At 39.1% G+C, this 16,700-nt stretch overlaps 1 protein-coding gene across 4 annotated transcripts in view; it reads left to right on the top strand.

The window, feature by feature from the left end:
* Positions 1-16,700, top strand: part of LOC135501667 (furin-like protease kpc-1) — a 43,374-nt gene that overhangs the window by 24,051 nt on the left and 2,623 nt on the right. Inside the window, exons 5-14 of one of the 4 annotated variants that reach the window (XM_064793915.1) lie at positions 549-625; positions 1,480-1,568; positions 2,528-2,700; positions 2,920-3,132; positions 3,437-3,537; positions 3,880-3,983; positions 4,283-4,400; positions 4,734-5,035; positions 6,289-6,579; positions 8,525-8,584. In XM_064793915.1, the coding sequence (XP_064649985.1) occupies positions 549-625; positions 1,480-1,568; positions 2,528-2,700; positions 2,920-3,132; positions 3,437-3,537; positions 3,880-3,983; positions 4,283-4,400; positions 4,734-5,035; positions 6,289-6,579; positions 8,525-8,584 (1,528 nt within the window). Of the gene's footprint in view, positions 1-548; positions 626-1,479; positions 1,569-2,527; positions 2,701-2,919; positions 3,133-3,436; positions 3,538-3,879; positions 3,984-4,282; positions 4,401-4,733; positions 5,036-6,288; positions 6,580-8,524; positions 8,693-16,700 lie in introns of all 4 variants that reach the window. The other 3 variants (XM_064793909.1, XM_064793930.1, XM_064793922.1) reach the window with 3 other exon arrangements.

Below are 16,700 nucleotides of genomic sequence, written 5' to 3'. Positions count from 1 at the left end.
TCCTGTTAAGACATAGGTTTGAGATTACAGACAAAATCTATTGTTTTTATCGATACCTTCTTTAGGAGCAATTTCTGAAACGTGATGCGTACATCAAGGAAATGTTTCCTCAATGCTATATGATGTTTAGCAGGTACCCGATTTTCTCTGGCACCATGAATGAAGGTGTTGTATTGTATTTTATTCTTGCTAAACAGAAACATTCTTGTTGTACTTGCCACTCTTGTGTTTACTGGTTAATTACACTATATCTTCCAAAACAGGTACACACTATTAACTGTCTGCTGATGGATCTTCTTTTTAAAGAAAAAATAGCCATAGTAAATAAAAGCTACACAGGTATCCATCTACTAGTGCTCCTGCTAGAAGCAACTTGCTCATTCAGTCAAATGGCAAAGGATCACTGAAAAGTGGTTCACTTCGGATGGCTGAAGCCATAATTTGCAAAAACAGCATAGTTGCTTGATTGTTATAGGATTGAAAAATTGATAGGTAGAGAACTTTTTTGAGATGTGAGTTGTAGCTTTCTCTCCATTTTCTCTTTCCAGGATAGTAGAGCAAGTTATGATGTAAATGGGAATGACGATGACCCACAGCCTAGATATGATTATTCAAATGAAAATAGGTAAGTTGAAAAACTTTTTGTTGGGTTGCATGGAAAATATCTATTAAAGCACCACTCTATTTGTAGTGTCTGCTCATGGACCAGAGACATATTTGGGACTTGATGTCTATTCCTATTCCTAGGTGTGTTCACTCCAATGTTTTTGCAGCTTGACTCACTCCATGACTGATGTGGGGTTGTTTGTCTATCTCTGGTCTCCTCCCTGTTGCATTCATTAACTGTTGTCTCAAGAGGACCGCTTGGCTGCCCATATTGGATCAGATAACTTCATTCCAGTAGTTGAAGAGGGACGTTATTCATTCTCAGCAAGAGCAACTATTTCGCTGGGATTACTGTTTGTTCAGGGAGGCTACTTAGTGGTCCTGTCCCAGATTTAATCAGGCTTGGTATTCTGTTAATCTCACCCCCAAGATTACAAGTCACCTTCCTTACGTCCACGTCGCTGTACTGATTATTTGATCAAGTTGTATTGGAATGACTTTGAGAATGTGATGGCTTTAGCATGTCTCATTTCCACCAATACAATGGTGACCAAAGTAAAGCATGGTATTCCTCGTAGGCTGTTCTCACAGCTATTGAGGTGCATGATTTATGTCTGCAGATATTGCTGCTGATAAATAATGCAAGGGGCATTTTTCTGTATTTCACTGATCGTTATGAATATTGCATAAACCGGGGGCTCATGTAGTTTTTATCACATATCTCTGTTGAGCTTTTACAATAGCACAGCATCCACCATTGTTGTGCATATTTCTAAGTTTTGTAGCAAAATGGTATTGGAATGGGAATACTTCTTCAGAACAACATGCTACATATACCTAGTATAAAATGATTAAGTTTTTAAATTGTTTCAGGCATGGGACGCGATGTGCAGGGGAAGTGGCAGCAGAAGCTAATAATAATGTATGTAGTGTAGGAGTGGCCTTCGATGCAAAAATAGGAGGTAGGTGATGGATAGTTTCCTGAACAAACAACCTTGACGACTTCCTCTCATTCAGGATCATAAAAGAGATAGCTGCATGCATCACCAAATCAATTTCAGGAGCTCTGTTGCAAGTGTTTGACACCCCCTAATTTGGACGCACACAGCATTAAGCAGTCTGTTTTTGGTGTCATTGAGAGGCTGGTGTCCCAGTCAGAATGCAGAGACCATCTCCAGGCTGTCCTCTCTGGTATACCAATATCTTAACTCCGAAAATGTTAGACCTTAGTATGAATTATGAATATCTTTTGTAAATAAGGTGGATTATGATAATTTGATTGAAGTGCTTTCTCCTCGTTGAAAGATTTCATTCCATTATGTTTTGTGTGATAATTTGGTTAATCTGTTGGCATTGGACATTTGGGTGCAATTAAAACTCTTAATGATTGACTTAGATGCCTAACTAGCAATTTGGAAGGCCAAAATGGCCTTATTTCTCACTTATAATTACCAAACCATATTAGTCACATGAGTAAAACAGAGGAGACTCATCTAAATGATATGAAAGCTGGGCGTAAATGAGGTCCTAATTGTCCAATCCAGTTCATGGTCATAGAATGACGCCAATTACATCTGGTCATTTGATTCATTTAAACATGAAATTGGCGTTGATTAAGAGCAATGGCATTTGGCTGGGATGATTCAGATTGGCACTGACTTGCATCAAAATCATCATTAGAATATGCAGCACCTTGAAACAGAAAATAAAACACAGGCAATGCCATCTTTTCATAGTGATCTGTACTAAATGATACAAGTTCAGATATATGGAGTGGATTCGTTTTGAATGTCTGAATAACTTGATAGTGCGCATGCAATTTGAACAGTGGAGTTAAGAGTAACATATTCACATTGTCGTCCTGGCCGCTTATGTTGTGCATCATTGTCCCTGTGATATTTAAATTCCTTCCTATTTTCAGGCGTACGCATGTTGGATGGTGATGTTACAGACTCAGTTGAAGCCAAATCTCTAAGTCTAAGTCCTCAGCATATACAGATCTATAGTGCGAGCTGGGGGCCTGATGATGATGGCCGCACTGTAGATGGCCCAGCTTATTTGGCCAGCAGAGCTTTTTCTAGTGGAGTTAACACGGTTAGTATTAGAATAAGATCTACATAAGTAGGAAGAGCTAAAGTTGATATTCAATATGAATAAGCAGAGGTGCTGTTTTAATTCTCTTCTGATAGGTTCAAGACGAAAGTTGACCCTCACCCCCTGGAACTGTGGTACATTTCCCCTGCCAAAATCATACGCTAGTTCTAGTCCCCTGTCAATATCTGAAATTCAACTCTTGTGTTTTGTGTGTTTCAGGGTCGAGGAGGTCTAGGTTCTATATTTGTCTGGGCCTCTGGTAACGGAGGCCGAGATGGCGATAGCTGTAACTGTGATGGCTACACAAACAGTATTTATACGCTCTCAATAAGCAGCGCCACAGAGTATGGCAACATTCCCTGGTATTCTGAAGCGTGCTCATCAACACTTGCTACAACATATAGCAGTGGAGCAGGAGGAGAAAGACAAATAGTAAGTCGTGAAGATTTCGGGTTAGCGTGTTGATTAAACTGGAAACAGACACCTCTAGTTCTATCATTGCAACAGATGGCAGCACTATCTTGTATCAACAGTTTTGAGTCTTTCTTTTGGTTTCTTAAACTTGAGTCTAACATACATGTAACATGTCATCACTTGATTACCACACCCTTTGAATGAGGTGTTCCTTGATCCAGTTATATACCAGGCCTAAAAACTGACTTGGTGGAATCCTTCAAAAATCCTTGTGACCTCTCTTCATTACTCTTACCTCTAAAGCTTCATGTGGTTGTTGCAGGTGACAACTGATCTTCGGAAAGGTTGTACAGAGACACACACAGGGACATCAGCCAGTGCCCCGTTAGCTGCTGGTATCTGTGCTCTTGCCTTACAAGCCAAGTAAGTAGACTGGGAGATCATTACAAGAGGTTTGCAAGATTCTCTTTACTGCTGATGCCTGACCACTTCAGTACAGAAGTTTGCTTTGATAAACCTAACATTTCTGTTGTAGCTGGATCACATTTTGAGATCTTCAGATATTTCGTTTTGCAGTCAGTGCCTATCACTTCAGTGCTAAGGGTTTGCTTTCTTGAAATGGTACCTCTGGCTACCTCTCATAGCAAGTTGAATTGCTTGTTAGAAAACTGTGTTGAAGAGCCTTAGTTCGAGATCCTATTGGAGGTTTCCTCAACTAGGGTTCGTCACTTCAACTAGTGTTATCTTTTGATTGACATATTTCAGTCCCCGGCTTACGTGGAGGGATATGCAACATGTAGTTGTTAGGACAGCCAATCCAAAAGGTCTGCAGGCAGGTGACTGGGTCACCAATGCAGTCGGAAGAAAAGGTATATGATTGCCCTCCATCAGAAGCAGAATGGGGCCAAAGTGTTTTGGATTTCCCTTGTTCAGAATGTTTTGCCAAAAGATAAAGAGCACTTGTGTGATATCACTTTGTGTTTGTTAAGTATTGTTCTTAGGATTGAATGTTATAGACACTTGTTAACCCTACATGAGCGATGTGTCGGATTCATGTGATGTAATACTTAAGGCTGGTCTTCTTTTTTGCAAGAATGTGTCGGTTTTCACGAGTAGCTATTCTGGAATGTATTGGCGGCTGGTTTTAGTTTCGTTTTTTCCTTCACAGTGAGCCATTCTTTTGGATACGGTGTACTGGATGCATCTGCTATGGTCAACCTGGCTCTCAACTGGACGACAGTGCCACCACAGCACGCATGTACAATTCAGGCCGGACACACAAATAAGTAAGTCAGGATTATCAAAGAGCACTTGTTTATTGGTTTTAAACTTATGTGTATCACAGGGAGATGTAATGTCAACAAGATAAATACGTCTGCTTACTCCTTCAATTTCCTGTGTTGAGAACAAGGTAAAGGACATGCCAGACTTGCCAGAAGAACATCTTTGGAATTTGATCCATCACAGATATGGTATTGAGTAGTATCTATCTCCATGTCAATTCTTGTAGGCTATACATGTGTTTGGCTGTACGTGATGAAGGGGTAAGATATGGCATGAAAGCTTCTGAGGAAGATAACTGACCCAAAGGCATGACTTAACTGCTTCATCCTTTTCAGAGTTGTTCCTGTGAGCCAAAAAATACAGCTCCCACTGAAATCAGATGGTTGCCGTGGTACGAATGACCATGTATTATATCTAGAGCACGTCCAGACCATAATAACACTGACAGCTCAGCAACGAGGAGAGGTTGAGATATTCCTGACGTCACCGATGGGCACAAGGTCGACACTCTTAGCACATCGGCCAAGAGATATGTCGAAGGATGGTTTCACTCGCTGGGCTTTTATGACCACACATAACTGGGGTGAATTCGCCAATGGGACCTGGCTGCTGGAAATAGCAAACGGTGACAGTGCGTGTGAGTATTTTTGTCGACACGTGGCCGAAGACAGCAGTTTCATTTTATGGATTATTATTCCATCTAATAAAATAACATCCTGGTTGCTTTTTAGTCACTAACGGTCTCTAGTATTACTGATAGTTCTTAACCAAGTATTTGAAAGTTGATCGTCATTATTATTTCTTTATAATTCCTTTACTGACTGCCCCTGGTTGCTTGAATATGACATGGAAAGTCTGGGATCGAAATGGGGAGTTGGTGTATCAATCCTGACTTGAAAAGGCTATGTCTTCTTTTTCTTCTTCTTCTGAGTTCACTCTTGTGAACCACTATGGTTGGGGACCAATCCTATAATCTGAACCGGGGACCTAGTTAATTTCTAACTGAGGAATGCTCACCGATGCTATCAAAATGTTAATATCAATCTTACAAAGCTGCTTGTGCTTTGACACACTCTGCTCCTGTGCAGCACTCTTTAAAGAGCTTGCCTCCACCCTTTCAAAACCATAGAAGACAGGGCTTTGATATGTCTTTTACTTCAGTGTTGATAAGAACTGACAAAACTTAACTTGAAAGACATCCTCAAGAAAAACTAATGAAACTCCTGGTTTACAAATACAAAACTGGTAAAGGGTTAGATACCACATCTTCATATGGTTTTCTTAATGCACAATGGGGAACTGGTACTGGTATTTCTTTCATACTGTCAATTCACCTCCGGGAGAAATGGTTAGTTTTTCTGTCCACTTGCTAAACCCACAAGCACTAGATTCTACCTGCGGTTGAGGACTTGTTATAAACACTCCTAATGCATGCTCAAAGTATGAAGTAACAGAATTTACGATGTTTCTTTATGGTCATTGACAAACATTTATACCTTCACAAGAAGCTTCAGTAATAAGACGTATGTCTTGCAAATTCAATGATGGGACATGATTTGGTTAAAGGAAACAGTGTGATAGACATTTTGTTCATTTTGTTCATTTATTTCATTATTTTAAGCCATCGTTCGTATTGAACGTAGTTGCCTGCAAACAGTTATTCCTTACTAGTCTTCTTTAAATCTGACAGCATCAGTCCATATCCTACTGAAATTTAGTGGAAACCTCACACGTTGGAGAGAGAAAGCATGTCTCCTTTTGGTTCAACTTGATACTAAACAAATTCTGATCAATATTGCTGGAAGTTTCAGTCGCGATAAGCTAATTTCGAAAATTTATTTGGTCGTTGGATAGCTGTGCTCACCTTTATAACCCTTCCTATTTTTTCAGTCCGGACAGCTAAATTACGAGAGTGGAGCTTAGTGCTTTATGGGACATCAGTGCACCCCTCCTCTGCGCAACCAGCTACTACTACAATAAAACCTACTGAGAGCCCAACTGTCACTTACGCTTCCTCACATAAGAATAATCCCCCTCCAAAAAGCACTGTTACCAAACTTCATTATAACTGCTCATCAACAGCGGCACAGCACAAAATCAGTACATCTAAACCAGAGCCGGTTGTACACAGTGGCCCCATTGCCACAGCTAATCCACGACACATGCCAGCCACAACAGAAGGCAAGGATGCATTCTATCCCCATTTCTCTGTGTTATCTAAATGTTGTGACACATTTCACTTCTAATTGATCTGTGTTGTGTAGCACTAGTACTTCATGTCGTACTCTGCTATGGCCTGTACACACTGCACAAAATGTTATGCTGTTACCAGTATTTTCTTGTGAAATACCCTCCTGATTTCCTGGTTTCCCCTTGTATATTTCTTTCCTGGTTCACCTTTGTGTATTTTGTCAAACTTATGGGGGAGAAACAAAGTAGGCCTGCACAGAACAAAGTGTTGCCTGTGATGTAGTGGTTTGTGTCTTCCCCACAATTTGGATGAAATGAAACAGGGTAAAACTAGGAAATTGCCAAATGGGGTGTCAAGCAGTGATATTTTATATTTAACTGACTCTTTTTGTGTGCTTGTGTGCTCACTTTTTACATAGAGTAGTACTCTTGGATATGTAGAGAATCTTGCTTGAACTTGATCTGAATTTGAGCTAGCTTGTAATCGTACACAAGGATTTCCATTCTACGACTTGCTTGGTCCTTCAGTCAAAAAAACAAATCAGTACACAGAGCCAAAGGGAGTATCAGTAGAGTGATAAAGTCTGATCGATTCGCATGTTGATGGGGGTTGGTCATCTAACATGGAAGTTATCCCTGTTTTCCTAAAGCGCTAATGTAATGAAAACTTGGTCGCTCTTGGTCATTCATGGTGCTTCTTGTTTTACATGTACACGAATCTTGAATCCAGCAAACGTGTCTGGTTTTAAATATTTGATGTGGCAGTTTGGGCCTGGTCTGATTCCACTCCAGCGTTCCACAGGCTTTGTGGTTAAGGTGGTCAGTGGTTCCCGCTGTGATGGAAACTGATCTTAATGTTCTTATAACAAAGGTATAACAAAAGTCATTCTAATATTTATCAAGCTTTGCTTATTGTTTGCTTTTTGTTGCTATTGTAATGGATTCAACAAGTTTATGGCTGTCGATCTGTAGTGCGAAAGACATAGCTGTGCATGTTGATTTCATTGTTTGTAGGGTTTAAAACTTTAGGGGTCTGCATGCACGCTTACCCATAAATCATTAGCAGAGCTACTTCAGCAGAGCAGGGCAAAATAGCAAGCTTTATCACACAACAGATATTAACATATTCCCGCTGTTGATAGTTTCACTGATCAAAATATCATTATGGCAGGATATGCAAGACTGCACAGTTTAATAACACACAACCACTCATTCTGGGAAAAAATTAGTACCGGGTACTAACAATAACTTGCTGTCATTCTCTTGAAAAAGGGGCAGTAGTTAATCACCTCTTTGACACACTAATATCTAAAATCTGAAAAGTGATACGAAGAGGTGTTGGGGCTAACTTTATAGCACTTTAATCATCTGTCATGTTGGTTTGTAACATTGATACCGGTTCCTATCCTGACTGATAGTTAGTTAGACAATGATAACATTCGATGATTGCCATTGATAATGAAGTGAAAATGTTCCATGTGTGAGCTTTGGTAGACTTTTGCTCCAAATCATCGATATCTGATTGTGGATTTGTATAAATGTAGCATGTTTAGTCATGCCTTCTGCATGTATTTACATTCTTATTCTAGCCAGTTTTATGATGTGCTGTTGAACAATAGTAGCTTTTATTAGTCAATACTTAAAATCCCTGACATCACCATTGATTTCACTCCGAGAACAGTACTTAAATGGAAACTGACAAGTATGAAGTTGGCAATTTTAGGGCAATTTTTACAATACATGCACTGTAAATTGTATTTGGTAGTTTTTTGGCGATTTTATGTAATGATTTGAATTGGACACAGTATTTCTAGGAATACAGATTGCATTTGGACCGTGAGCATGGAGGCCCTCTAGACCTGGCTCGTTAAAGTTTTTAAGTGCAACATTTGGTAAAATTGATCACTTTATTTATACCGTCCTTCTTTCTTTCCAGCTGAATTGAAGACCTGGTCACTGATTCTTCACGGCACCGAGCGTGACCCTCAACGAAGCAGTAAGAAACATCCCAACATCTCAAGTCCTGCGGCGACACCGGCGACTGCTAGCTTCTTACCAAATGACATTAATTGCCTGTATGCGCGGTTTGATGGATCCTGCATAGGTTGGTGGCTATTGTCAGCTTTGATTGCTTGTCTTTACCTAAACATTCCACAGTGTTGATAATCAATTGGGATTTAGGCAGTTTGAGGAACAAAGATGAAGTTGCGAACTTGAGTGATTTTGTCATACATATCATTTTCTTAGGACAAGATATTTCACTTTTTATTATGATTAGTAGTTTGTGATATTTGGGAGGAAAAGTTTAGGCATTGACCTTAACTGCTTGTGATATTGAAAGATATCAACTTCAGTACTGATATATCGCACTGAGTGCAGAAAGAGTTTCTGATTGATGGACATCTATCAGTACTGATGGATATCGTATCTATTACAGTTGGTCAACTTCAGTTTAAGTTGTACACTGATCTTGAATGAAGATTTGCTTTACTGATGAGTAACGATTTGATGCTTGTGCTAGTAACTGCAGAATATGGCCTCATGCACCTTGTCTCCAGGATACATAACAGGCTTCCATTCACCAATTTATGCATGGATCCTTCAACCTTTGCTTACATCCTAGGGCCCATTGGTGCCCTAGGTAGCACATAGAGCTTCCAATTCTGCTTTTTCACTTGAAGTGTAAATATACATGGCAATGATACCTTGCAGTGCTTTCTGATGATCAGCATTTTGCCTCTGGAATTTGTCCTTGATATCTTGTCAAGACAGTGTTTCTTATTTAAAAAAGAATTGTTCAAGGTCACAAAAAATATCTTTGATGGTGCATGCTGTTTTGCTTGTTCCAGTATTTGAGAAAGTTTACAATGGAACACTGATGTTTATCTGGCTGTGTTGTATAAAGGTGTGCAATTGACATAAAGTTTCTCATATATTTGAGATTTGTCTCTGTAGGTTGTACCAAAAAGAATGGCCTTTGACATTAGACATACAGGCATTCTCTCAGTGTATGCACCAAGCATTTTAACAAATGATAATGTGGGATAGTGGGATGCTTTTCCTAATATATCTGTTGCTGTTCACTTTTGAGTCCAATCTTGGACTAACCATCACAAGCAATGGAGGCATTTCTTTATTGCTTCTAAGAAACTGGCTTTTATGCAAAGACACATAAGGTTAAAGCATGTTTCATCCAAATGGTATTGGGTTAAGATTGGTGACATGATGAATGAATCACTCTAACTACTAATGAAGTGGTATCCATATCATCACTCAAGGAGCAGCTTCTTCATCTTAGGGTGTGGTTGATAACTAACCTAGAAGTTTATATTTTTATTCACATCGGGCCTCACAGCATCTGCAGCTCATCTCACACTTGCAACTTGACTATTCGGTACGTTTACCAGTGAGACAATAAACATGAGAAAGAACCATTCAGTGGCGTCATCCATCCAAATCTTAAAATGCACTCTCTCCATACAATTTTCAGATTTTCTTGGCATTAAAGCTCTCTGGTTTAATAAATATAACCTTCAGCTACCCTGCCAATGATCAGTTTGGGTATGAGAAATACATTGAATTCGTTCATTGAGGGTTTTTCAGCAGATGGAATCATGCACGATGGTATTTCAAAATCACCAACGCATGGTTAGGTTCTGAATAAATTGTTGTTCACTGGTTCACTATTCTAAGTATGCTGCAGATGTGGTGAGGCTAACTGCTATAGTGTGAATCAAGGTTTTCTTCAGGGTGGTTGCTCTAGGTAATAAAGCCATGGAGACAAGTTAGTGTTCAAATTTTCCTTTTCAAATTAGTTTGGTTCCCTGCCCTATAGTTCATTTTAAGTTTGAACTTGTCATGCACAATCCCTAGAGAAGCCCTAGAGGAAACCTTGTTCATCGCAGCTATATAGTCTACTGAGGGTCTTTTAGAGTGAATCTATCCTGTCCTTCAAATTTTCAATCACTTCTCATTTCATCTTTCTCACCATCACAGTTGCAAAATGATCTATCACAATCACAAAGTTTGAAAATATTTGGTCTCCCTGGATACAGTGTTGTCTCTAAAAGGTGGGTTCTTGGCTCTTGTCCATTTGAAAGTGACCATTTTTCTGAGCTGATACAACAGTAATGCTTTCAGTGGTGGCCTGTTTGTGAGTTGCAAACACCCACCTCACCTCACTTAGAGACAACACTACTAAAAGGGTTGCAATATGAATCCTTTTTTGTTGGATGTGATAAGAAGTGGTTGGAATTTTGAAGAATTGTAGGAATTCCTGTGTTGTGTGGGTTTTGGGTATGGTATGTTATCCTACTGCTTTTAAGGTGACTTGTGGTAAAATGCAACAACCTGGTAGTAGAAATGTTAACCTTGGGGAAATTTGACCACTCACGATGAGTTCATAAATCTTATTACCTATCACTGTAATCAATGATATATCTCAATGCCTCTGAAATCCTTTATTTAATGTTGCATAATAGACATTGTGGTAAGTAATATGAATGATGTGTATTTTAGTTTAACCATGCATACCTCTCTTTTCAACATTTCTTGACCAAATTTGAGATTTTGTCCTGCAACATGCTGCATTTTGCTTGCCTTTGAAGCTTCACATGGAACACGGTGGTCAAATGTGAACATCGAGGCCCTTGTATAGGTTGAATATAACACGGATATCATTCATTGCACATGACGACCCTCGCACAAACAAACGATGACAGATCATATAAATATGAGCACTTCCACTTCCTTTGGCATTAAGATTTTCTGGGACCATGCAGCTCTAGAGGGAAAGCACGTCCTGTCGCTGAATTTTTTCATCAGTCAGGCTGCGTCTGTCTTCGCTTTCTTTGATATCCTGGCTGTTATCTTATCCCTGTTGGGTCTAGCAGATATATGTAATGGCTTAGCTGATTCCTGGTGATATGTCATTGTGTCGCTTCAAAAGTCATCAGCCTTTCCTCGCACTCATGACATCCATATGTCTGATTTTGATTTGGTGACAGAGGACAGAGGGATCATCCTTCCTGAATCACATGTCTTATCTTGGCAATTCTCGATATCTGCTGCCAAATTGACTGCAAGTCATTCTTATCTACAAAATGGATTGCTATCCTAAAATTAAGATGCTTGAAAGATGTTTCTGATAGTCCCATGGTGTCAGGAATGCTGTACATACGTTGGAGTTATTCTTTGAAACTCTTCAACCAAGTTGTCCAACTTGTGAAACTGTATATACCTGTAGTTGTATATGAAAATGTGATTATTTAAAAGTAGCTGGTTTGATTTTTTGGCAGCATTTTGCATAATATTCTGTGGTACTTATAGATTGCTGTTTCCAAACATTATTAGTTTGATCACAACGTAGGATCACAACGTATCGACAAAATTGGCTGAACAAATTGATGGGATCACAGGTGTGAATGTGAGAAAAGGATCACGGATCAGTGGCATGGGCAAGTTTTACCTCTTTCAGTCAGTGCTGTATCGGGATCACATCCATGATGGTTCACAGATCAAGTTAGTTGGTTGAAGACTATTTTCCTCTACTAGAGTGCAGCACATGTTGGGGTCAAAAGATATGAAATATGATTCCCTTAGTCAGATTTCTGGGTATTGATACAACCATGCAGAAATCAAATGATTTGGATTGGAAAATAATGGCTCACGACATCATCACTTAGAGAGGAAACATTCAGATTAGGTTTTTTTCTAACAGAGGTCCTTTCCCTGAGTGCATGATGTCATGCGTATCAAGCTGCTCAACCCTGTCAGGTGCTGCACTCTGAACAGTGGAGTATTGTGTTTGTTGAATGGTTATCAATGATGGTTCATTGATGGAATCGGCCCTCAAAGTTATGGCTGATGTCTGTTGATTATCCATAATTGGGCTTGGCTATGGTCATGTGTTATCCATAGTGCTTCTCTGATGAAGTTGGTTATCACAGACTATTTATTGATGAAATGGCCAACTGTATTTCTACGATGGATTTGAATGTTCTAGTGTTCGAATCTTATTGCTTTACCAAGCACGTGTTCATCTTAAGTGGCCCACCGTTTATATAGAGTATATTTTTGTAAATACACGTATAACGCTCCGAGAGATCATCAGATGTCTTAATTGCTTTGTAAATACGTATATTTGTATATATTTATGTCTGTTATACTTCATACCAAATGTTAGTGTTTTCAAATTCTGTATTTCCAACTGACCTGAGCTCGAATACAGATTGCTGTTCACAAAATAACATGTGCACTCACGTCGGAAGACATTTTATCGCCATGTTGTGCACAGTCATGTTATTATGTTGTGTCGTTGATTCCCAATGAATGATTAGCGATGATACACATGAGGTTCCAACGACATGGCGATGATTTGTCTTCTGATGTTAGGGGCGATGACAGCGTCTTCACCGAGCAGACTTTCTAATACTTCATTGAGCACATCGAACCAGTGCTGCAATCAGCAGAAATTTGAACAAAATGTCCAGATTTTGTATCCAGTAACCCCTGTGAATGACCTTGGTTTATACCTCAGTTACCTTGGTCACTTATCGATGTACAACGTACAGTATACAAAATCTGGAAATCTGGAGTCCTCAAAGGAGTATAGGCCAGAAATTCATGAGTATGTACACTATTGGAAGAATGAAGCTGAAAAGTTATGCTTGTTTGACCAATACTTTGTGATCTATTCAATCAATATGGCATTGCTTTAAGATGATGTTGAGGTAGCCACAGCCACTGTCATTCAGTACTAATATGAAAGCCACGCTAAATTAAATACATGTAAACCTAAAGAATAACCATAATGAGAAGATGGGATTGTTGAGCAAGTGATCACCAACTTGCTTTGAGGCTTTTCTGTCTGGTGCTGCCCTCTCCCATCTCCAGGCAGGTGCTGGCTTGTAGAGGGTTCTAATGTCTTCAGTTGTAGTGAGTGTAGCCTTGAAAATTCTAGCTGCCGATTCAAACCATCCAACAGAGTGGCCCACCGCACGTGGATTCAGGTGTCTTGCTCTGTGATGGCACTCCAGCGCCATCTAACAATCATGTTAAGAATTTTGCACTCGAACAATTATCGGAAACCTCTTGTTTGGCTATCACTGCTATTCTAAACTTTGGATAAGATTTCAAGGTGGTTTGATTTTGCCTCGATACCCTCTTCTTGTCGTAACTATGAACTCCATATTTATCAAAATATCTGCATAAAAAGGTGGAACTTTCATGAATTTGTATGATACAGAAATGATTTTGTACGATCTCAGGCAAAATTTAACAGTGTGTAGTGAATAATTTAACCTTATGCAAATAGTATTAATGTAAGGTGTTTAAACTGTGCGGCTGTATAAGTTATTTGTAAATAAACTATTTTTGTTGTGCATGTGTGATATGGAGTTCTGTGTTACATGTACAATATTTGTGTGAAACCCAAACTCTTGCCCATTTCTCAAATAGGCTTCGAAATTTCTAAATCTAATTTCTGAATATACAATATACCCTTGTTTGTTGAGATTTTATTTTGGGCCTACATTGGGGAACAGAAGGAGTTAATCTTTTCTTGCATTGGAAGGAGAAATTATGAAAGACGATCATTAGAATTCTTCCAGTGGTACTCTTGCATTGTGGCATTGCCCAGGCTCTGATGATAAGAAATTAAAGAGGTTTTTGGAAGATTATCTATTTTGATCAAGAGTCTCTCTCTGAGAATGTAAAATCAGATTAAAACTATAAAAGGACCTTGTTGTGCCCCCATTTCACAAAAGTGTATTTTCCTGGGTGTGAAAATGTACCTGACAAGTCATGTTAATACTTAACAACAATAGGCATAGCTGCAGAGCACAATGGCCAGTGTTGTTGCAATGTGTAATGTGTGTAAACCCAATTTGGGATAACAGATATTCATTGATTTTCTTTCAAATAATCTGCCACAAAGCTGTTGTTACGAAGAACTTTTATTGTCCTTGGGAACAAAGGGGACCACAAAGGGGAGCAGGCATGTTGTTACTGTTTGGCCCACACAGAAATCTCTCCATGCATTGTGTTGAGTATTTCCAATCTAATTTGTCATGATTTATATGGGCCAACGGATTTGTATTCTCCACCTGCTGGAGTTTGGTCAATAAGCTGCTGCTGGTAGAAAACACAGGTTTCATCGGCCAGTTTTCGAGAGTTCTGTCATCAGTCCCTTAACTGTAACATCATGAGCATGGAGAGGAAAGTCAAGTTAGCATGCTTTGTAAGAACAATTTTAAAGAGGTGAATAATGATTGTTCAAAATGTTGTTCTTGGGTTTGGTATTTGAATAAGAACCAAGCTGTAGGCAATCCTTCCTCAACATCTGTTTGTTGGCAGATTTAAGTGTGGAAATAAATTCCAACCATAGGCAAGGGTATTATTCCGCCTGATATATACCTTGGAGTATCTTTAAAGCATGAGATGGTTTCCACAGTTTGTACATGAAGACATGGGATTCTCCACTTATCTTTGTCTTTACTATGTAAAGATTTCAAAGACAATTTAATATGTAGTTTCCCAGTAAAATATACTGACCACATTTGTATCATAATAATTAAATAGATGGTGTTACTTGTTATTTATTCATTTTGAGTTTTTAAACTTTTGAGGTGAGATTTCAGTGGAATTTCATCATGAATCTGGGGATCCCCTTTGCTTGTGACAGGGTTTGATCTCGAGGAATTTGTCAACGGAACATCAAAGCCAAGATGTGTGTTTCGAGAATCAAAGGTTTGGGTTACATGCCTCCTCAGCAGGTTGGTCAAAGTCACCCAGAGCTGTTAAATTTTGACGTTTTAATGAATTTAGCAATCATTCTTGGAATTCGATAGTTTTGATGGTAAATCTGGAAAGAAATCTACATCTTGTTGATGGGTGAGTCTCAATGCCATATCTCCTTAGCATGTGTTACATTATACCGTAGCTGAGTCATCATGAAACTGTAATTTGAAGATGTTCCCACAGCGGTTTCAAGAACTCTGATCAAAATGTGACGTGGAGTGATGTTGGCCATTAAAAGATGGTTATTGAAGGTAGATTCTGAACAGGTTTCTCTTCAGAGACCAATAAGATACCCCACTGAACAACTTCTCTCAATGTACAGCGTTTTTTCCCTCTTGTTTCTTTGTCATTCATCTCTTGCATTCCCTGTTTAGTGCTTAATGTAGGTATGCTTTATGATTGTCACTAACTGCATGCTTCAATTTAAAGGGAGACAAGAGGTAGGGGCAAGGTCTCACAAAGTTGCCAATATATGCCTTTAACCCTGACTGGGAAAGAGTCAGAAGGCAATCTTGGGTTTTCCCAATTACTTCTTTTTTTCCATTCTTGATGCATGTACATTTGCACTAACTTTTGCTTTTGTTTTCGGGTAAATATGTTTGTCCTTACAATCTAGTCATGGTCTGTATAGTTGTTGCATATTGGCCCACACTGTCATTGTTGTGTAAAAATAACTAGATGTTTATAGCCATTAAGCCACCTCTGAAAGTATATTCCAGTGCATATAAGATTCAGGTTTCCTGGTTGTCATATCAGAGGGGATGCTATGTGTTGTCTATGAGGAGAGCAAGAAGAAACCAGGGAGTTGTCATAAAGACAACTCGCTCAAAACTTAACTGACTCTCATGGATTAAAACCTCCCCTGGTAGAACTGGCATAATGCTATTAGTTGACCCTTCTTTCATTGAAAACTAAAAGATTAGAGACACAAGACTGGTAAAACACAAAAGACCCGGTCAAGCAAAAAAATGAATGTGCAGGTATTACAGCAAGTCAATGGGTCTTTGTGTTTTGCCAGCAGGTCTTTGAATCTGTTGTATGTACAGCCACGCTTCTTGTCTGCTCTTGTCTGCTTGCTAATATTCTGCTTCCTGTTGTGCTTCATCTTGTCATCAATATAAGTTGTATTAAAGAAGAAGTTGATACCAAAATGACTTGGCGGTTGGGGGTGAATGTATGTGAATATGTTAGAGAAGTTTCTGATTCTTGAAGTGGCCGAGAGTTTTGAATGACACCATGGTTTGTAGAAATTTGATGTATCCATTCTAGTAACTGGATACAAAATCGACTTCTGCTGCTGTGGTGTTGATTCA

The sequence above is a fragment of the Lineus longissimus genome, chromosome 2, assembly GCF_910592395.1.
Source record: "Lineus longissimus chromosome 2, tnLinLong1.2, whole genome shotgun sequence".
Classification (NCBI taxonomy): Eukaryota; Metazoa; Nemertea; class Pilidiophora; order Heteronemertea; family Lineidae; genus Lineus; species Lineus longissimus.
Note: the sequence above shows the minus strand (reverse complement) of the source record. Positions and strands in the feature narration are given on the sequence as shown.